Here is a 15,619-nt window from a genome sequence, read left to right as displayed (position 1 = left end):
GTGGTAGGGGTTTGAAGAAATTTCCAAGTTTGATGTAGGAGGTGAAAGAGCAATAAGTGGTGGGCTTTGAAAACATTTTAGGGGCAAGACTGTCTTTTCATTTTTTGTTGGTGGAGTAAACTGAGTTGGATTTTTTGGACAGGTATCAATCATTTTTTGGTGAAGAAACACCAAACCAGATACTGACTTGGTATTACTGAAATAGGATATACTTTCTCATGGTTACAAGGCCCAACAAGAGAAAAAAAAAATTCTTCCTTTTTCGAGATAAAATATCATTCACAAACTCACAACTATGAGTCTGTTTGGATACTACTTATTGCTAAAAATTGAAAACCTATTGCTGAAAATACTGTAGCAAAATAATTTTTAAATGTGTGAATAATGCTATGGACCCAATTTTAAAGTAAAATTTGCTAAATTCTATACTTGCAGGTCCCGTGAACAGTGCATGAGACCCAAAGAAAAAATGCCAAATGTAAACGTCCCTTTTTTTCAATACAATCCAAACGAAGCTTATATATATCTTATTGTGAAGAAAGCAAGCCACAATAAAGTTCATTAGTGCTCAATGTCCGCCTAGTACGACATATAGTTGGGCTTCCTTATCTATTATAGTTGGATCTTTAGAACAATCCAAGCAACTTAGCTTAGGTTGCTGGTTTTCTTCTATATAGACTTGAATCAGTGAGCTTCTACCACTAGAACACAAAGAGGGCAAGTTACAATGGAAGTGACCAATAGGTACATAACAACTAAGACCCAAAAAGAAAACGCCAAACGCAGACGTCCCATTTTTTTAGTACAATCCAAACGAAACTTATATCTTATTGTGAAGAAAGCAAGCCACAATAAAGTTTATTAGTGCTCAATGTCCGCCTAGTACGACATATAGTTGGGCTTCCTTATCTATTATAGTTGGATCTTTAGAACAATCCAAGCAAGTTAGCTTAGGTTGTTGGTTTACTTCTATATAGACCTGAATCAGTGAGCTTCTACCACTAGAACACAAAGAGGGCAAGTTACAATGGAAGTGACCAACAGGTACATAACAACTAAGACCCAAAGAGAAAACGCCAAACACAATCGTCCCCTTTTTTCAGTACAATCCAAATGAAACTTATGTATATCTTATTGTGAAGAAAGCAAGCCACAATAAAGTTTATTAGTGCTCAATGGCCGCCTAGTACGACATATAGTTGGGCTTCCTTATCTATTATAGTTGGATCTTTAGAACAATCCAAGCAAGTTAGCTTAGGTTGCTGGTTTACTTCTATGGGTTATGTTAATGGGCACTGCACGGTGCCCGTTAAGCACACTTTTTTCTGACATAATTTTTTTCTTTTTCTTCAATTAATGTCACTTTTTCAGTTTTGTAGGTATTATTTCAGATTTTTTTTACTTTTTCTGATAAATTTTTTTTTGTCTTTTCTGCCCTTAACTAGCACCAAGCGGTGCTGGTTAACATTCTCCTACTTCTATATAGACCTGAATCAGTGAGCTTCTACCACTAGAACACAAAGAGGGCAAGTTACAATGGAAGTGACCAACAAGTACATAACAACTAAGACCCTAAGAGAAAACGCCAAACACAGACGTCCCCTTTTTTCAGTACAATCCAAATGAAACTTATGTATATCTTATTGTGAAGAAAGCAAGCCACAATAAAGTTTATTAGTGCTCAATGGCCGCCTAGTACGACATATAGTTGGGCTTCCTTATCTATTATAGTTGGATCTTTAGAACAATCCAAGCAAGTTAGCTTAGGTTGCTAGTTTACTTCTATGGTTTGTGTTAATGGGCACCGCACGGTGCCCGTTAAGCACACTTTTTTCTGACATAATTTTTTTCTTTTTCTTCAATTAATGTCACTTTTTCAGTTTTGTAGGTATTATTTCAATTTTTTTTTTACTTTTTCTGATAAAATTTTTTGTCTTTTCTGCCCTTAACCAGCACCAAGCGGTGCTGGTTAACATTCTCCTACTTCTATATAGACCTGAATCAGTGAGCTTCTACCACTAGAACACAAAGAGGGCAAGTTACAATGGAAGTGACCAACAAGTACATAACAACTAAGACCCTAAGAGAAAACGCCAAACACAGACGTCCCCTTTTTTCAGTACAATCCAAATGAAACTTATGTATATCTTATTGTGAAGAAAGCAAGCCACAATAAAGTTTATTAGTGCTCAATGGCCGCCTAGTACGACATATAGTTGGGCTTCCTTATCTATTATAGTTGGATCTTTAGAACAATCCAAGCAAGTTAGCTTAGGTTGTTGGTTTACTTCTATGGGTTGTGTTAATGGGCATCGCACAGTGCCCGTTAAGCACACTTTTTTCTGACATAATTTTTTTCTTTTTCTTCAATTTATGTCACTTTTTCAGTTTTGTAGGTATTATTTTAGATTTTTTTTTACTTTTTCTGATAAATTTTTTTTGTCTTTTCTGCCCTTAACCAGCACCAAGCGGTGCTGGTTAACATTCTCCTACTTCTATATAGACCTGAATCAGTGAGCTTCTACCACTAGAACACAAAGAGGGCAAGTTACAATGGAAGTGACCAACAGGTACATAACAACTAAGACTCACATTGATGGTGCACCTAAAGAGTCCCACTTTGAGCTAAAGACTGAAGCTCTTGCTCTATCAGTTGAGCCTGGATCCAATGTTGTCATAGTGAAGAATCTCTATGTTTCAATTGATCCATACCAGATAAACCGCATGAAGAGTCAGAGCTCCTCTCAAAAATCCATTAGTTTTGCTGTTGGCATAGCTCCCGGCGAGGTAAGCCACCATTTAATACTTCTTTACCAAGTTAGATGATGGTTAGTTACTAGGGCCTGTAATGTTTGAGATGTTTTGTGTATGGATAGGTTATTGATACTTATGGGGTGGCAAAAGTGGTGGCTTCTGGAAATCCAAATTTTGAGAAGGATGACTTGGTTGTTGGTCTTATCACTTGGGGAGAGTATAGTGTTCTAAAAGAAGGAACCATTTTAAATAAATTGGATCCAATGGGATTTCCACTGACTTACCATGTTGGGATTCTAGGTAATTAATCACAACTTATCATCATCAACTTATGTATCAAATTTGGGTCTTTTGGGCTCAATTAAGGAACCTTTAATCCTTCCATTATCAAATTTGCTGCTGACTTTAATTAATAACTCATTACTTGTTTGTTAAAGGGTTAAGTGGACTGGCAGCTTATGGTGGATTTTTTGAAGTATGCAAGCCCAAGAAGGGGGAGAAAGTGTTTGTATCTGCAGCATCTGGATCGGTAGGAAGCATGGTTGGACAGTATGCCAAACAGTTAGGTTGCTATGTTGTTGGCTGTGCTGGAACCAAACAAAAGGTCACACTCATTAATTACACTTTGTTAATAATTTGAAGTAAATTGGATGGTTTGAACCTTAGTAAAGAAAAAAAAAATGATTTTGATTCTTTATTGAAAACTTAATTTTCATAATGGACTTGTTATAGGTAGAATTGCTTAAAGAGAAGCTTGGATTTGATGATGCATTCAACTACAAAGAAGAAACAGATTTGCAGTCAGCATCGAAAAGGTTGGAACTTTCAGATAAATCAGGATTGTAGTCAGAAGCTGATTAACACATCATAAATGAATTAAGTTAGTTGATTGTATGCGCATGCATTTGATTCTACAGGTACTTCCCAGATGGAATTGACATATATTTTGACAATGTGGGGGGTGAGATGCTGGAAGCAGCCGTTGATAATATGAATACTTTTGGTAGAATTGCTGTTTGCGGGGTAATTGCCGAGTACACGGATGCTGGAAAGCGAGCTGCTCCAGATATGCTAAATGTTGTTTACAAGAGAATCAGAATCCAAGGATATTTAGCCACTGATTATTTGAATGTGTATGCAGATTTTATATCAACAACTTCAGATCACCTTCGTACTGGAAATATGCAGGCATTGGAAGACATCACATCTGGTGTGGAGAACATCCCATCTGCTTTCATTGGACTCTTTCGTGGTGACAATATTGGGAAGAAGGTTGTTAAGCTTGCAGATGAGTGAATTAGAAGGAAAACCAAAAGGGAAAAAAGAAAAGAAAAGAACAATCCATTAATTATTAGTTGCTGTTGTGGGCATGGAAATTGTTGTTGCTAGCAATAATTTCAGAAACAATTTAAGAGACAATAATCAAGCAGAGCATTAAAATTAAAAAAGGAAAAAAAAAAAAAACCCAACAGCTTCTTAGTTGCTTTGTGATAATTTTATTTTATTTTATTTTATTTTATTTTCATAATTTGATAGTTACAAGGGAGAGGGAGGATTTCAATTCTGCGTTGGAAATATCAAGAGGCGCCAGTTGAGCTACTAAGGTCATAACAGTTACTTTGTGATAAATAAGAATAATAGATAAGATGAAATCCTTTGTCTTTAACTTGCTCTTGATTAAGCAATAATATTCCTATTTTTTGGGCAAAACAAGTTACTCAATGGCAAAATATGGAGTTTATTGAGGAGGCAATGGCAAGCTAAGACTATTATCATAAGTTTGGTATTGGAAAATTCCTTATGGAAAATTATGTATCAAAAAGGGCTGTAACAAGTATGCTTATGTAGTTAAAAACATAATAAAGAGTTGCTTGAAGATGTGCAAGACTAGGAGTTTTGCTCAAGCGAAACTTGGATTTGCTCTATCGATCATTAAAGTAAGGTAGAGAGTTTGCTTGACTCTCACTCGAACGAGATTATAGAAAACAAAATTTGACTCCAACTTGAAAAATGATTCATGTTGATTTTGAATTTGTTTTTGCTTTTGAGATTCAATTAGGGCTCAAAATGAGGTCTCTCATCCCAGTCATGTCACTTTTGATGGAGACAAGTGCTCTCCTTGAGCTTAAGTTATGTGCAGTTTTCTCAGTGTTTGTTTGAGATGGGTTAAAATTTTTAGCTTATTTGCAATTTTTACTACTATTCATGGGTTCCACTACACTTTTTAATACTATATATGGGTCCTATTGTACTATTCAGCTTATTTTTCAACTTTTTTTTTTACACTTTTTGCAAAAAGTTTTTAGTTTTAACTAAATAAGTTGTTCTTAAACGGATCCTCATTGGTCACAAATGGTGGCTTTATGTGAGTGAACAACTCAAGGCTCTAACCCAGAAAAGTGAGAAATTGTTGGTGCCTATGTTATCCGCCTTGAGATTGGGATGGTGTCACCATCGATATGGAATTTGAGGACTATGACGTTGCCAACAAAGTTTGGGAAAGTCTTGCTTCTCGATTCGTTGGGTATGATGGTGCTCATCTTAGGGTAGCACCATCTTATGGTCACATTGTACAGCTACAACAGGATATGGGGGCACGCACATTATGGACTTTCTTAGTCGCATAAGGTTTCTCTAGGATCAACCAGCTACTTCTGAACTTATCATTGAGACAACCCTAAGGTCAAATTTATCAATGCACATCGTGAGCAAATATGTCTACATTAGTTTTTAATGGGACTTCTACATGAGTGAATCTGTGTGCAATCAGTTGCTCTATCTCACTCCAATGCTTACTGCTAATCAAGTTGTCAATGAATTGGTTCGTGAAGACATCCATTTACAATCTCATCACTCCTCATAGTCGCACTTGGTTTTCTCCATTCCTGCCTTTGTTACTACTGCACCTATTTTCTCTGCTCCATCAAAAGGCAAAGACAAAAAGAGGTCAATTGGAAGAATCCCCACCTCATCTACAAAATCTATAAGGCTAGGGGCCACACCATGGACCGCTGCCATACTCATGCTAGTATTCTTTAGAATTCTATAGCCTTGGCTAACTTAGAGCCAATTCCACCACCGGTTGCATCAACACCTAGACGTGTTGAGTTTTCCTCTTCAATTGCCCCAACCTTCTCTGTAGCGGATTTGTAAGCTCACTCAGCCAAGTTATGCCTCAATCTTCCAATGCATCCAATACTGCTCTTTTTATGACACCATCTAACTCCTCTGAATAGTTTTTTGACTTTGTTTGCTATAATCACATGAATCCCAATTTTGTTTACACAGCTGCACACACTCCCAGTGTCTTACCTACTGTTCACACAGCCGATTGTTCCACCATTATTAGTCATCAGGTTAATTCCATCTCTACACCCAACTTGTCTGTCGCTAACTTCTATCAGATTTCTCAACTATATCTCAATCTTTTATCTGCTACCCTACTAACCAAACTTTGGTTACTTTTGCTCTTTTCCTCCACTAGTTATGATATGTCAGGAATTCACGATCTTAAGCGTTTTCTTGGTCAAGACTTCGAAATGAAGGATTTCAGTTCTCTCAGCTACTTTCTTGGCCTTGGAGTTTCCTCCTCGTCTGAACATTACTTCCTTATTCAAGTCAAGTACACCTTTGATCCATCCCTTAAGCTGGTATAGCCGACAACAAGATAGTTGACACACTTATCGAGTACAACAGTCTCCTGAATGCTTATGATGGAGGACATGTTTCCTAATGTTATCCTTTATAGAAAGCCAGTTAGGATTCTACTCTATCTTATTGTTTCTTACCCACTTATCTCCTATTTAGTCTACATTATCAGTCCATTCATGGCTACATCATGGTCATCTCACTATGTTCTCAAAATCTTTTGGTATATGAAAGACACCTTGTTCCATGGACTTCACTTTTCTTTTTAGTCACCATTGACTTTCTAGCCTTACTGTATTGTAGACTGGGCTAGGGATCCCACATATTGTCGTTCCACTACAAGGTATCGCTTTTTTTGGTGCACTTCAAGACATCTCACTCGATGTGGTGAACATCCCCTTTGCTTTCACTATTAAGATTGCATGTGCATTTGGGATGCTTAAAAAAAATAGCTTTTTGGTTTTTGTCTAATTTTTTGTGCGCAAATAATCTGACGTTCAATTTTTATTTTATTTTTTGTTAATAATCTAACTTTCAGTTTTTTTTAACACATTTAACATAAAAGTTACTAATAACTATATATTTTGATAAATACCATGCAAATAAGCTATGGAAATAAACATAAGTTAAACACACTAGTATATAAGAATAAACCAGGAAGACGAAAGGAAAAAAAAAAAAAAAAAACCTTTTTAATGGTTTATAAATGTTAATGAACATCCGATTGATCTATATTTGTTGTTGTGGTGATGGTAATTGTTGTTACTTGCAATAATTTCTCTAACAAGTTAAGACAATAGGTAAACACTGACAGGGGAAAAAGAAAAGTAAACTATGCATCATCATTTATAGAAAATAAAATCTGAATTCTTAATCATGAAATAAACTATAGAGGTGATTTGTTCCCAAAATTACACACACATACCAAAAAATTATTGAATGCCAAAAAATAAACTCAAAATTTGAGTGTTCCCTAGTGCCTTTATAGAGTGGAATTTTAAGAGAGGTGTTTTGAAATTGCTAAAGGTGAAACTTGCAACTCCAATATATGTGTGATATTTGGTAATAGGAGTCCTTAAACCAACGACATTTTGTTCATCCCAACCATTTGGCTCTCACAAATTTTCGCCCTTGAAAATATACAGACTTTCAGTGATTCCCAAACATAGCAAAATCTCAACATAAGCCCTGAAGTCAAACCCTAAAGTCATAAGCCCTTTGTGGGACCCCAAACAAATGTCCCGCCATTTCAAATGATTCAAAAAACCGCGACAAACAACGCCCTCACCTCCCTAACACAGAAATGCAGAACTTTGAACCAACTCAAGCAAATCCATGCCCACCTCCTCAAATCCCAACTACCCGAAAACCCGTACGCCATAGCTCCGTTCCTATCCATTGCCGCAACTTCCAAAAACCCTTCTTTCCTTTCTTACGCTAGCTCAATTTTTGACCATCTTTGTCACCGCAACACGTTCATGTACAATACTATGATCAAAGGCCATGTTCAATTAAATTCACCGATACCCGCCATTTTGTGCTATCTTGACATGTTGAATTATGACCTTTTGGCTAATAACTATACGTTTCCACCATTGATTAAAGCTTGTACGATTTTAGTTTCTTCTTCGAAAGTCATAGGCAGTTTAGTTCATGCCCATGTTGTTAAATTCGGATTACGTGATGACCCTTTTGTCGTTAGTGCGCTTATTGAGTTTTACTCCGTAAAACATGACATGGGAACTGCAAGATTGTTGTTTGATAAAACTCCAAATAAGGATGTGGTTATGTGGACAACGATGATTGATGGTTATGGCAAGATGGGGGATTTGGAAAATGCGAGGACATTGTTTGATGAAATGCCTCAGAGGAATGTGATATCTTGGAGTGCAATAATGGCTGCTTATTCTCGGGTTAGTGACTTCAAAGAGGTTCTTAGTTTGTTTAGGAAAATGCAAGAAGCGGGTTTGAAGCCTAATGCGTCGGTTCTTGTTAGCGTTCTTACTGCATGTGCTCATCTTGGTGCAGTCACACAAGGGTTGTGGGTCCACTCATATGCTAAGCGGTATAAACTTGACTCGAATCCAATTTTGGCAACCGCATTAGTGGACATGTACTCAAAATGCGGTTGTGTGGAATCAGCTCTATCAGTTTTTGAGAGTATTCTTAATAAGGATGCTGGGGCATGGAATGCTATGATTTCTGGTGTTGCAATGAATGGAGATGCAAGGAAGTCGCTGGAACTATTCAATCAAATGGCTTCAACTGGAACTCAACCTACTGACACAACATTTGTTGCTGTTCTTACAGCTTGTACACATGCAAAGATGGTTGATGAGGGTCTTAAATTGTTTGAACAAATGGGTACTATTTATAGGGTTGACCCCCAGCTCGAGCATTATGCATGTGTTGTTGATCTTTTGGCTAGATCTGGTATGTTAGAGGAGGCTGAGAAGTTTATAGAGAAGAAAATGGGGGGCTTTGGTAGAGGAGATGCGAATGTCTGGGGAGCGCTACTGGGTGCATGTAGAATTTATGGGAACATTGAAATTGGGAACAGAGTATGGAAAAAGCTGACTGATATGGGGGTAGCTGATTTTGGCACTCGTGTTCTTTCATATAATATATATAAGGAGGCTGGCTGGGACATGGAGGCAAAGAAAGTCAGGAAAACAATCTCAGAGGTGAGAATGAAGAAGAAACCAGGTTGCAGTGTGATAGAGGTGGATGGCAAGGTTCAAGAGTTCCTTGCAGGTGATCTTTGCCATCCTTGTGCACAAGAAATATATAAGATGCTTGATTTATTTTCCAAAATCATGAGGTTAAGAGAGTTCTTTTAATTAATTTATCGGTGATTTTAACAAAGTGGCTACCCATTTTGTTTGTTGTTTGTTTGTTCTTTTCTTCTCAAGATATAACAAAAATGGAATAATGAAGCAAAGCAATTCAATTTTGCAGCTATTTCCGAGATTTATAACATATTCAAATATTTAACATTCCGCGTACAATTTAAGTATGTACCATTTTCTTGCATGTTTCAGTAATCACTGAAATGGTGGCCATTAATGTAACATGAAAAAAATCGCATCATGTTAAATTCATTATGGTGGGCTGTTCATAAGTTAAAAGATATACTGTCAATTGATTAGTGACAATCTGATTACTATGTAGTTTGGACTAAATTCAGGGCCGTTGCATGTATTGGTTTAGGTTTCATGGCTACACCATTGCTGGTTCACATACTAACGAAACATTCAAGAAATAGAAGGCATGCATAATGCATCAACAAATTGAGAAAGGATGATTCACAGATTCAGTAACATTTAATTAATATGTGAACCTACACTGGGTTATTGAGCTACTAAAATATTGTATTGGGAATAGAAGGTGAAGCTGAATAGTAAATTTAGGAAAAGGCAGTGATTTCACTTCCCCTCTTAGTTCCTAATTTATTGTTATCCGTCATTTTAGTAGTCCATTATTATTTGAAAGGGCAAAACTTAGATACAGTATTTAGGTACTGTTCCTTAAGTTCCCTTCTTAAGATTTTGCCACGTGGATTTTTATTAATGAGATGGAAGTGTATTTTTTAGTTAAGTAGCCACATAACTAAATCTTAAGAGAGGAACCTAAAGAACAACACCTAAGGTACTGTACCTAAGTTTTGTCATTTCAAATAATAATGGACTACTAAAATGACGAATAACAATAAATTAGGAACTAAGAGGGGAAGTGAAATCACTGCCTTTTCCTGAATACACTATTCACTTTATTAACGCTAAAGGGGATGGCCATATAAGTGTAAAATGGTTAGAATGCCTAGAAAATATTTTCAGATTTTACTGTGTTTGTTTTGTTGTAAAATTTTGGTTAAACTTAAAATATTTTTGGTAAAATATTTTATAAAAACACATAACAGACTTCGCCCCCCTCCTTTGGTGGCCTGGGCTACTTGTATGCCTATCTGGTGGCTTGGGTTGCTAGTCCGGTGGTAGGGCCGGCCCTAAGCATTAGGTCACCTAGGCCATATTCTAGGCCCCCTACTAGAGGAAGGCCCCAAATAAAAGAGCAAAAAAATGATTATATATATTTATTTATTTATTGGAGATATAAAAAAACTTCTTAGTTTCACATTTTACCTCTATTTTTAATAAGGCTAAAAAAATTGAGTAATGTTAAAGATAATGCAAATTTAAATGCATAGGTCTTACAAATAAATGTGTCACCAATCATAAGCAATAATTCAAATAAGAAAATTCTATAAATACTATAAATTTCACTATGTAGCCTTTACAAATTGATATGACAATGAATATGATTTATGAATTTCAATAACCTAATAAATGCATATTTGAATTACTTTTTGTGATTAGTGATACATTTTTGTAAGCCTCATATTGTAAAATTTATAGTATTAATCCCCAGCATCATTCATTCAAATACTCGTTTACTATTTTCTTGAAATGTCACCAGTCACATTCATTACTACATTAATTTGTAAGTTTTTTATAGTAAAATTTGTTATACCTTTAGTATGTTCCTAAAAAAAAAAAAAGTCAAATTAAAAAGTAGGAATAATGGATTTTTATTTTTATTTTATAAAAAAATTATGATGTAAAACAATAGTTAAATATTATTTTAACTGATAACAAGATGGCCCATTTGAAGCTATCACCTTGGGACTCCAAATCTGTTGGGTCGACTGTGTCCGATGGCTAAAGGCCAAGAACATAGTCAGAACTTTGAATTAGGGGGGCAGCTTTACTGTTCACTGTGTGCGGCAATTTCAACCTCTGATTTTGCTTCTATTTAGCTGCTGAGAATTTTTTTTTTTTTTTTTTTTTTTTTTTGTAAGAACAAAATTATTTTTGTTTAGAATTTTTTTAAGGGCATGGTTGTTTATTTCAAATAAAATTGGTTAATTGAGCTTCATTTTTTCTAGTTTTACTACTGGTAATTTTTGTTGTTGAGCTATTTTGATTTAGATTTTAGTTCTATAAATTTTTTTATGGTTACTAAAATGAGGAAAATACTAGAGCTATAAGCTTTTTTTTATAAATTACTGAGACGATAAGTGGTTACTAGTAAGTAAAAAAATGATGTGAGTGGTGAACCAATTATGCAAACCAATAAGAATTTGCTACCAAAACAGTTTGTAAAAATATTGTAAAAAAGTTTGTGAGTATAGCATTATGCTTAAAAGAATCAATGATATTATTTAAGGGAAACAAAATGTAATTTTATATAACAAAATTGCTAAAAATAGTACACATATATGCCCCCAGTCTCATTATAGCTCTGTCCCTGCTAGTTCCGCCAAGGGTAGTTGGGAGGCACTAATTTTGATTGTTTTTGCGTGGGAACTATTTTATGTTACACCAAAGTACCAAACATCTGAAAATGTTTTGCAATATAATGTTTTGCTTTAAAACATTTTACAACAACACAAACTGAGTGTTAATACTTAATACACGTTTATTGAGAGGAGAAACCTTTAGATAGAGTGGTGGCTACTAGAGAGAAGAAAATTAGTTTTTTCCTCTCTCTCCATCTTACGTCTACACGGATTCAAGGAATTCATCAACAAAGGAACAACCCACACTCTTGGCCTTATATATAGTCATTGAGGTGAAGATCAAGTAGTACAAAGTTTGATTCAAGTTATTGGTAAGAATCTTTTTGGTTTTCAAGGTGGATGCATCAAAGTATGCGTTTCTTCTTACAAATTTTAGATTCATGCTTGTTTGTGGTTTATGCAAAAAATGAAGTAGATCGTATTTTATTTCTGTGGCGTATAATTATGAATGACATACCAAAATAAAGTTGTCAATAATGAGTTTTCAAAGTAAAACACACACACTGTTTCTCAAAAAAAAGAAAAAAAAAATGGTAAAACACACTATACATGGAGGATAGAGCAAAAAAAAAAAAAAGAAGTGAAGTTGATAATCTTTTTTTTTTTTTGGTTTAAACGATTTTCTCCTTTTTGAGTGTACTTAAAGTTGTATAATTTTAATAGAAAATTCTCAACTGGGAGCATGGTTGTCAAAATCGCAATCCGGATCGTAAAATTGCACAATTTTACGATCACACCTCACCAAAAAGTTTAAAATCATAGTAGGATTGCAAAAATGGTAGGATCATATGTAGGATCGTGTAGGATCGCATAGGATCATAGGATCGTATGAGATCCTACCAATCCTAACATTTGGCTTGATTTTTTTTTTAAGTGGGATTTATTTGGGTAAGATAATTCACCTAAACCCACAAGCCCAACGGGTTATCAGAAGCCCAATAATGAATTGAAGTCCCAAATTTACCCCTATGTCAACATAAAATCTCAAAAAAACTTATAGTACTTAAGTTTAACGTTTTCAAAAACAAAATTTCAAATATTTAGATGGTGAAATGGGATATGACAATGACAGTAATTAGATTAGAAAAACCTTAGAATGAGAATTTTCTTTTGGATTTCATATTTATAATTAGCTAGTTTACCTTAAATTAAGAATTCTCTTTTGGATTACATATTGTAAATTTGTAGTTAGCTAGTTTTTATATGCTAACTAGCCTAACTTATTTTGGATTTGGAACTTAGAATTTGGAAAACATTTTCCACATGTGTAGATAATATTTTGGTACTTAGTTGCTAATTAAACATGTACTGAACTTTTTAGATACATTATGTCAAAAGTTAAATATATTTTGTTTCGTTAGAATGACATAAGAATGATGTAGTGTGTGCAAATTACATTTTATGATACAATTTTTTTTTAATAGATGGATTCATATTTTAAGTTATTATATAGCATACAAAGTCATTATCAATAGGTTTTTTGCTTAAAATCTGAAAATAGGTAGGATCTTACGATCCATGATTCGATCCACGATCCTACCTATCTCCCACGATCCTACGTAGGATCTCGATTTTGACAACCTTGACTGGGAGGATAATATACCAAAGTCATTTAGTCTTACTATTCCAAGGGCCCGTTTGATAACGATATTCTAATAATGTTGTTTGTATTTTTTAGAAATACGTGTGGGTGAAAAAATGTAGGCGTAAATGCACTTTTAGTCCCTACATTTTGACGTTTTTCCATTTTAGTCCCTACATTTTATTTTCTCCACTTTTAGTCCCTAAAACCAATTTACGCTTTCCGTTTTAGTCCTTGAAACACTGTTCTGTCACCAAATTAACGGAAAGACTGACGGATTAATAAAATATTATTAAAAAAATTATTTAACATTTTTTATATGCCAAAATTAAAAAAAAAATTAATTACTCAATTTTAATTTAGAACAAAAAACAAAAAAAAAATTATTTTCTTTCAAACAAAAATTTTACTTTCTTTTAATTAAAATGAATTTTTTTAATTCCAATCTTCTTCTTTTTTTTTTTCCAGAAGATCACCACCGAATCAAACCCAAGCAAAAGAATAACAACCTAGCAAAGCAAAAGAATAGCAACCCAGCAAAAGAACATTATTACTTAAACCCAGATCAAACCCAGCAACCAAGAACACAAATCTAGCAACCAAAAACTCAAACCTAGATCACAACAACACAAACGAAAAAAAAAAAAAAAGAAAAGAAACAGAGACCAAACACAAACACAGACCCAAAGTTCTTCGTGTTCTTCCCAGATCAAACCCAGCAACCGAGAACACAAATCCAAGTTCTTCGTGTTCTTCCCAGATCAAACCCAGCAACCGAGAACACAAATCCAGCAACCAAAAACTCAAACCTAGATCACAACAACACAAACAAAAAAAAGAAAAGAAACAGAGACCAAACACAAACACAGACCCAGATCACAAATAGAGATTAAACACAAACAAAACCCAAATCACAACCCAAGCCAAAATCATCAGCAGACCCAACCACCGATCCATGTTCACAACACCCACATGCAAGCCTCCAAATTTTTCCCATTGTTTTCACGCCATCAAGACCCCACGGACTCCATGATCAAAACCTCGAAGATCAGCCTCTTGATCTGCTCGCCGCTGGTCAATATCGGGCTCCAATACCGAATCGGTGACTGGGTTTTGTACAACGGAGCCATAATTACACAGAAATAAACTATGGGTTTTCTTTCTAGGGTTTCATACACCTAATCAACGGACCTTCTTGATGGGTTCGATGGGTCGATGGCAACGGAAACGGCGACGGCAACGCAGACCTTCTGGGGTTTCTTTCTTCTATGGCAATGGTGACCTCATCATTGAGTCTTGAACGAGTTCGACGGCGGCGACCTCATCACTGAGTCTTGAAAGAGATCAGAGAGAGTTTGGGTCAGTCAGAGTTTGAATCAGATCGGGGTGAGGAGAAAGAGAGTTTGAGAATAGAGAGAGAAAAGGGTTTAAAAGTTGAATGTTCCTCTAAACAAAAAAAAAAAAGAAGAAGATTGGAATAAAAAAAAAAATTCATTTTAATTAAAAAAAAGTAAAATTTTTGTTTGAAAGAAAATAATTTTTTTTTTTTTTGTTTTTTGTTCTAAATTAAAATTGAGTAATTAATTTTTTTTTAATTTTGGCATATAAAAAATGTTAAATAATTTTTTAATAATATTTTATTAATCCGTCAGTCTTTCCGTTAATTTGGTGACAGAATAGTGTTTCAAGGACTAAAATGGAAAGCGTAAATTGGTTTTAGGGACTAAAAGTGGAAAAAATAAAATGTAGGGACTAAAATGGAAAAACGTCAAAATGTAGGGACTAAAAGTGCATTTACGCCAAAAATGTATTGAAATACGTATAATGTTGTTTAAAAACTGCAAACTGCAAACTATTACTTAAAATGCCATACCAAACAGTAAATGTACTCCAATTACTTTCACAACTTGAAGAACTACATGTTAAGCTCAATATCCTTATAGCAAAAATTTTCAATTCAAGAAAGTCATCTCCATATGAGTCCCACCACTTAGTTGATACATTTATGAAATACAATGTCTTAGTCTTGAGATTACTACTTATAAAGTTGAACTAAAAAAATAAAATAAAATAAATAAATAAACTGATTTTTACATTTTGGTAGGATCGGTAAAATCCCATAAGATCCTATATGATCCTACACAATCCTACAATTTTTACGATCCTTGTGCGATTCTAAACATTTTAGTGAGGTGGAATCGTAAAATCGTGCAATTCTATGATCCAGATCGCAATTTCAACAACCATGGCTACACTACTGCTGGTTCTCATACGAAATA

The 15,619-nt window shown here is 34.8% G+C and overlaps 2 protein-coding genes across 2 annotated transcripts; both read left to right on the top strand.

The window, feature by feature from the left end:
- The first annotated feature begins 582 nt into the window (after nt 1–582).
- On the top strand, nt 583–4,218 carry LOC126715375 (2-alkenal reductase (NADP(+)-dependent)-like). Its single transcript, XM_050415949.1, has 7 exons — nt 583–654; nt 955–1,002; nt 2,535–2,787; nt 2,877–3,054; nt 3,192–3,358; nt 3,487–3,569; nt 3,672–4,218. The coding sequence occupies exons 3-7, from the start codon at nt 2,554–2,556 to the stop codon at nt 4,048–4,050; spliced, it is 1,041 nt and encodes a 346-aa protein (XP_050271906.1). The 5' UTR covers nt 583–654; nt 955–1,002; nt 2,535–2,553; the 3' UTR covers nt 4,051–4,218.
- A 3,223-nt stretch (nt 4,219–7,441) lies between these two features.
- On the top strand, nt 7,442–9,363 carry LOC126715374 (pentatricopeptide repeat-containing protein At5g66520-like). The gene has a single exon (XM_050415948.1). The coding sequence runs from the start codon at nt 7,656–7,658 to the stop codon at nt 9,240–9,242; it is 1,587 nt and encodes a 528-aa protein (XP_050271905.1). The 5' UTR covers nt 7,442–7,655; the 3' UTR covers nt 9,243–9,363.
- The last annotated feature ends 6,256 nt before the right edge of the window (nt 9,364–15,619 follow it).

The sequence above is a fragment of the Quercus robur genome, chromosome 2 (assembly GCF_932294415.1).
Source record: "Quercus robur chromosome 2, dhQueRobu3.1, whole genome shotgun sequence".
NCBI lineage: Eukaryota > Viridiplantae > Streptophyta > Magnoliopsida > Fagales > Fagaceae > Quercus > Quercus robur.
Note: the sequence above shows the minus strand (reverse complement) of the source record. Positions and strands in the feature narration are given on the sequence as shown.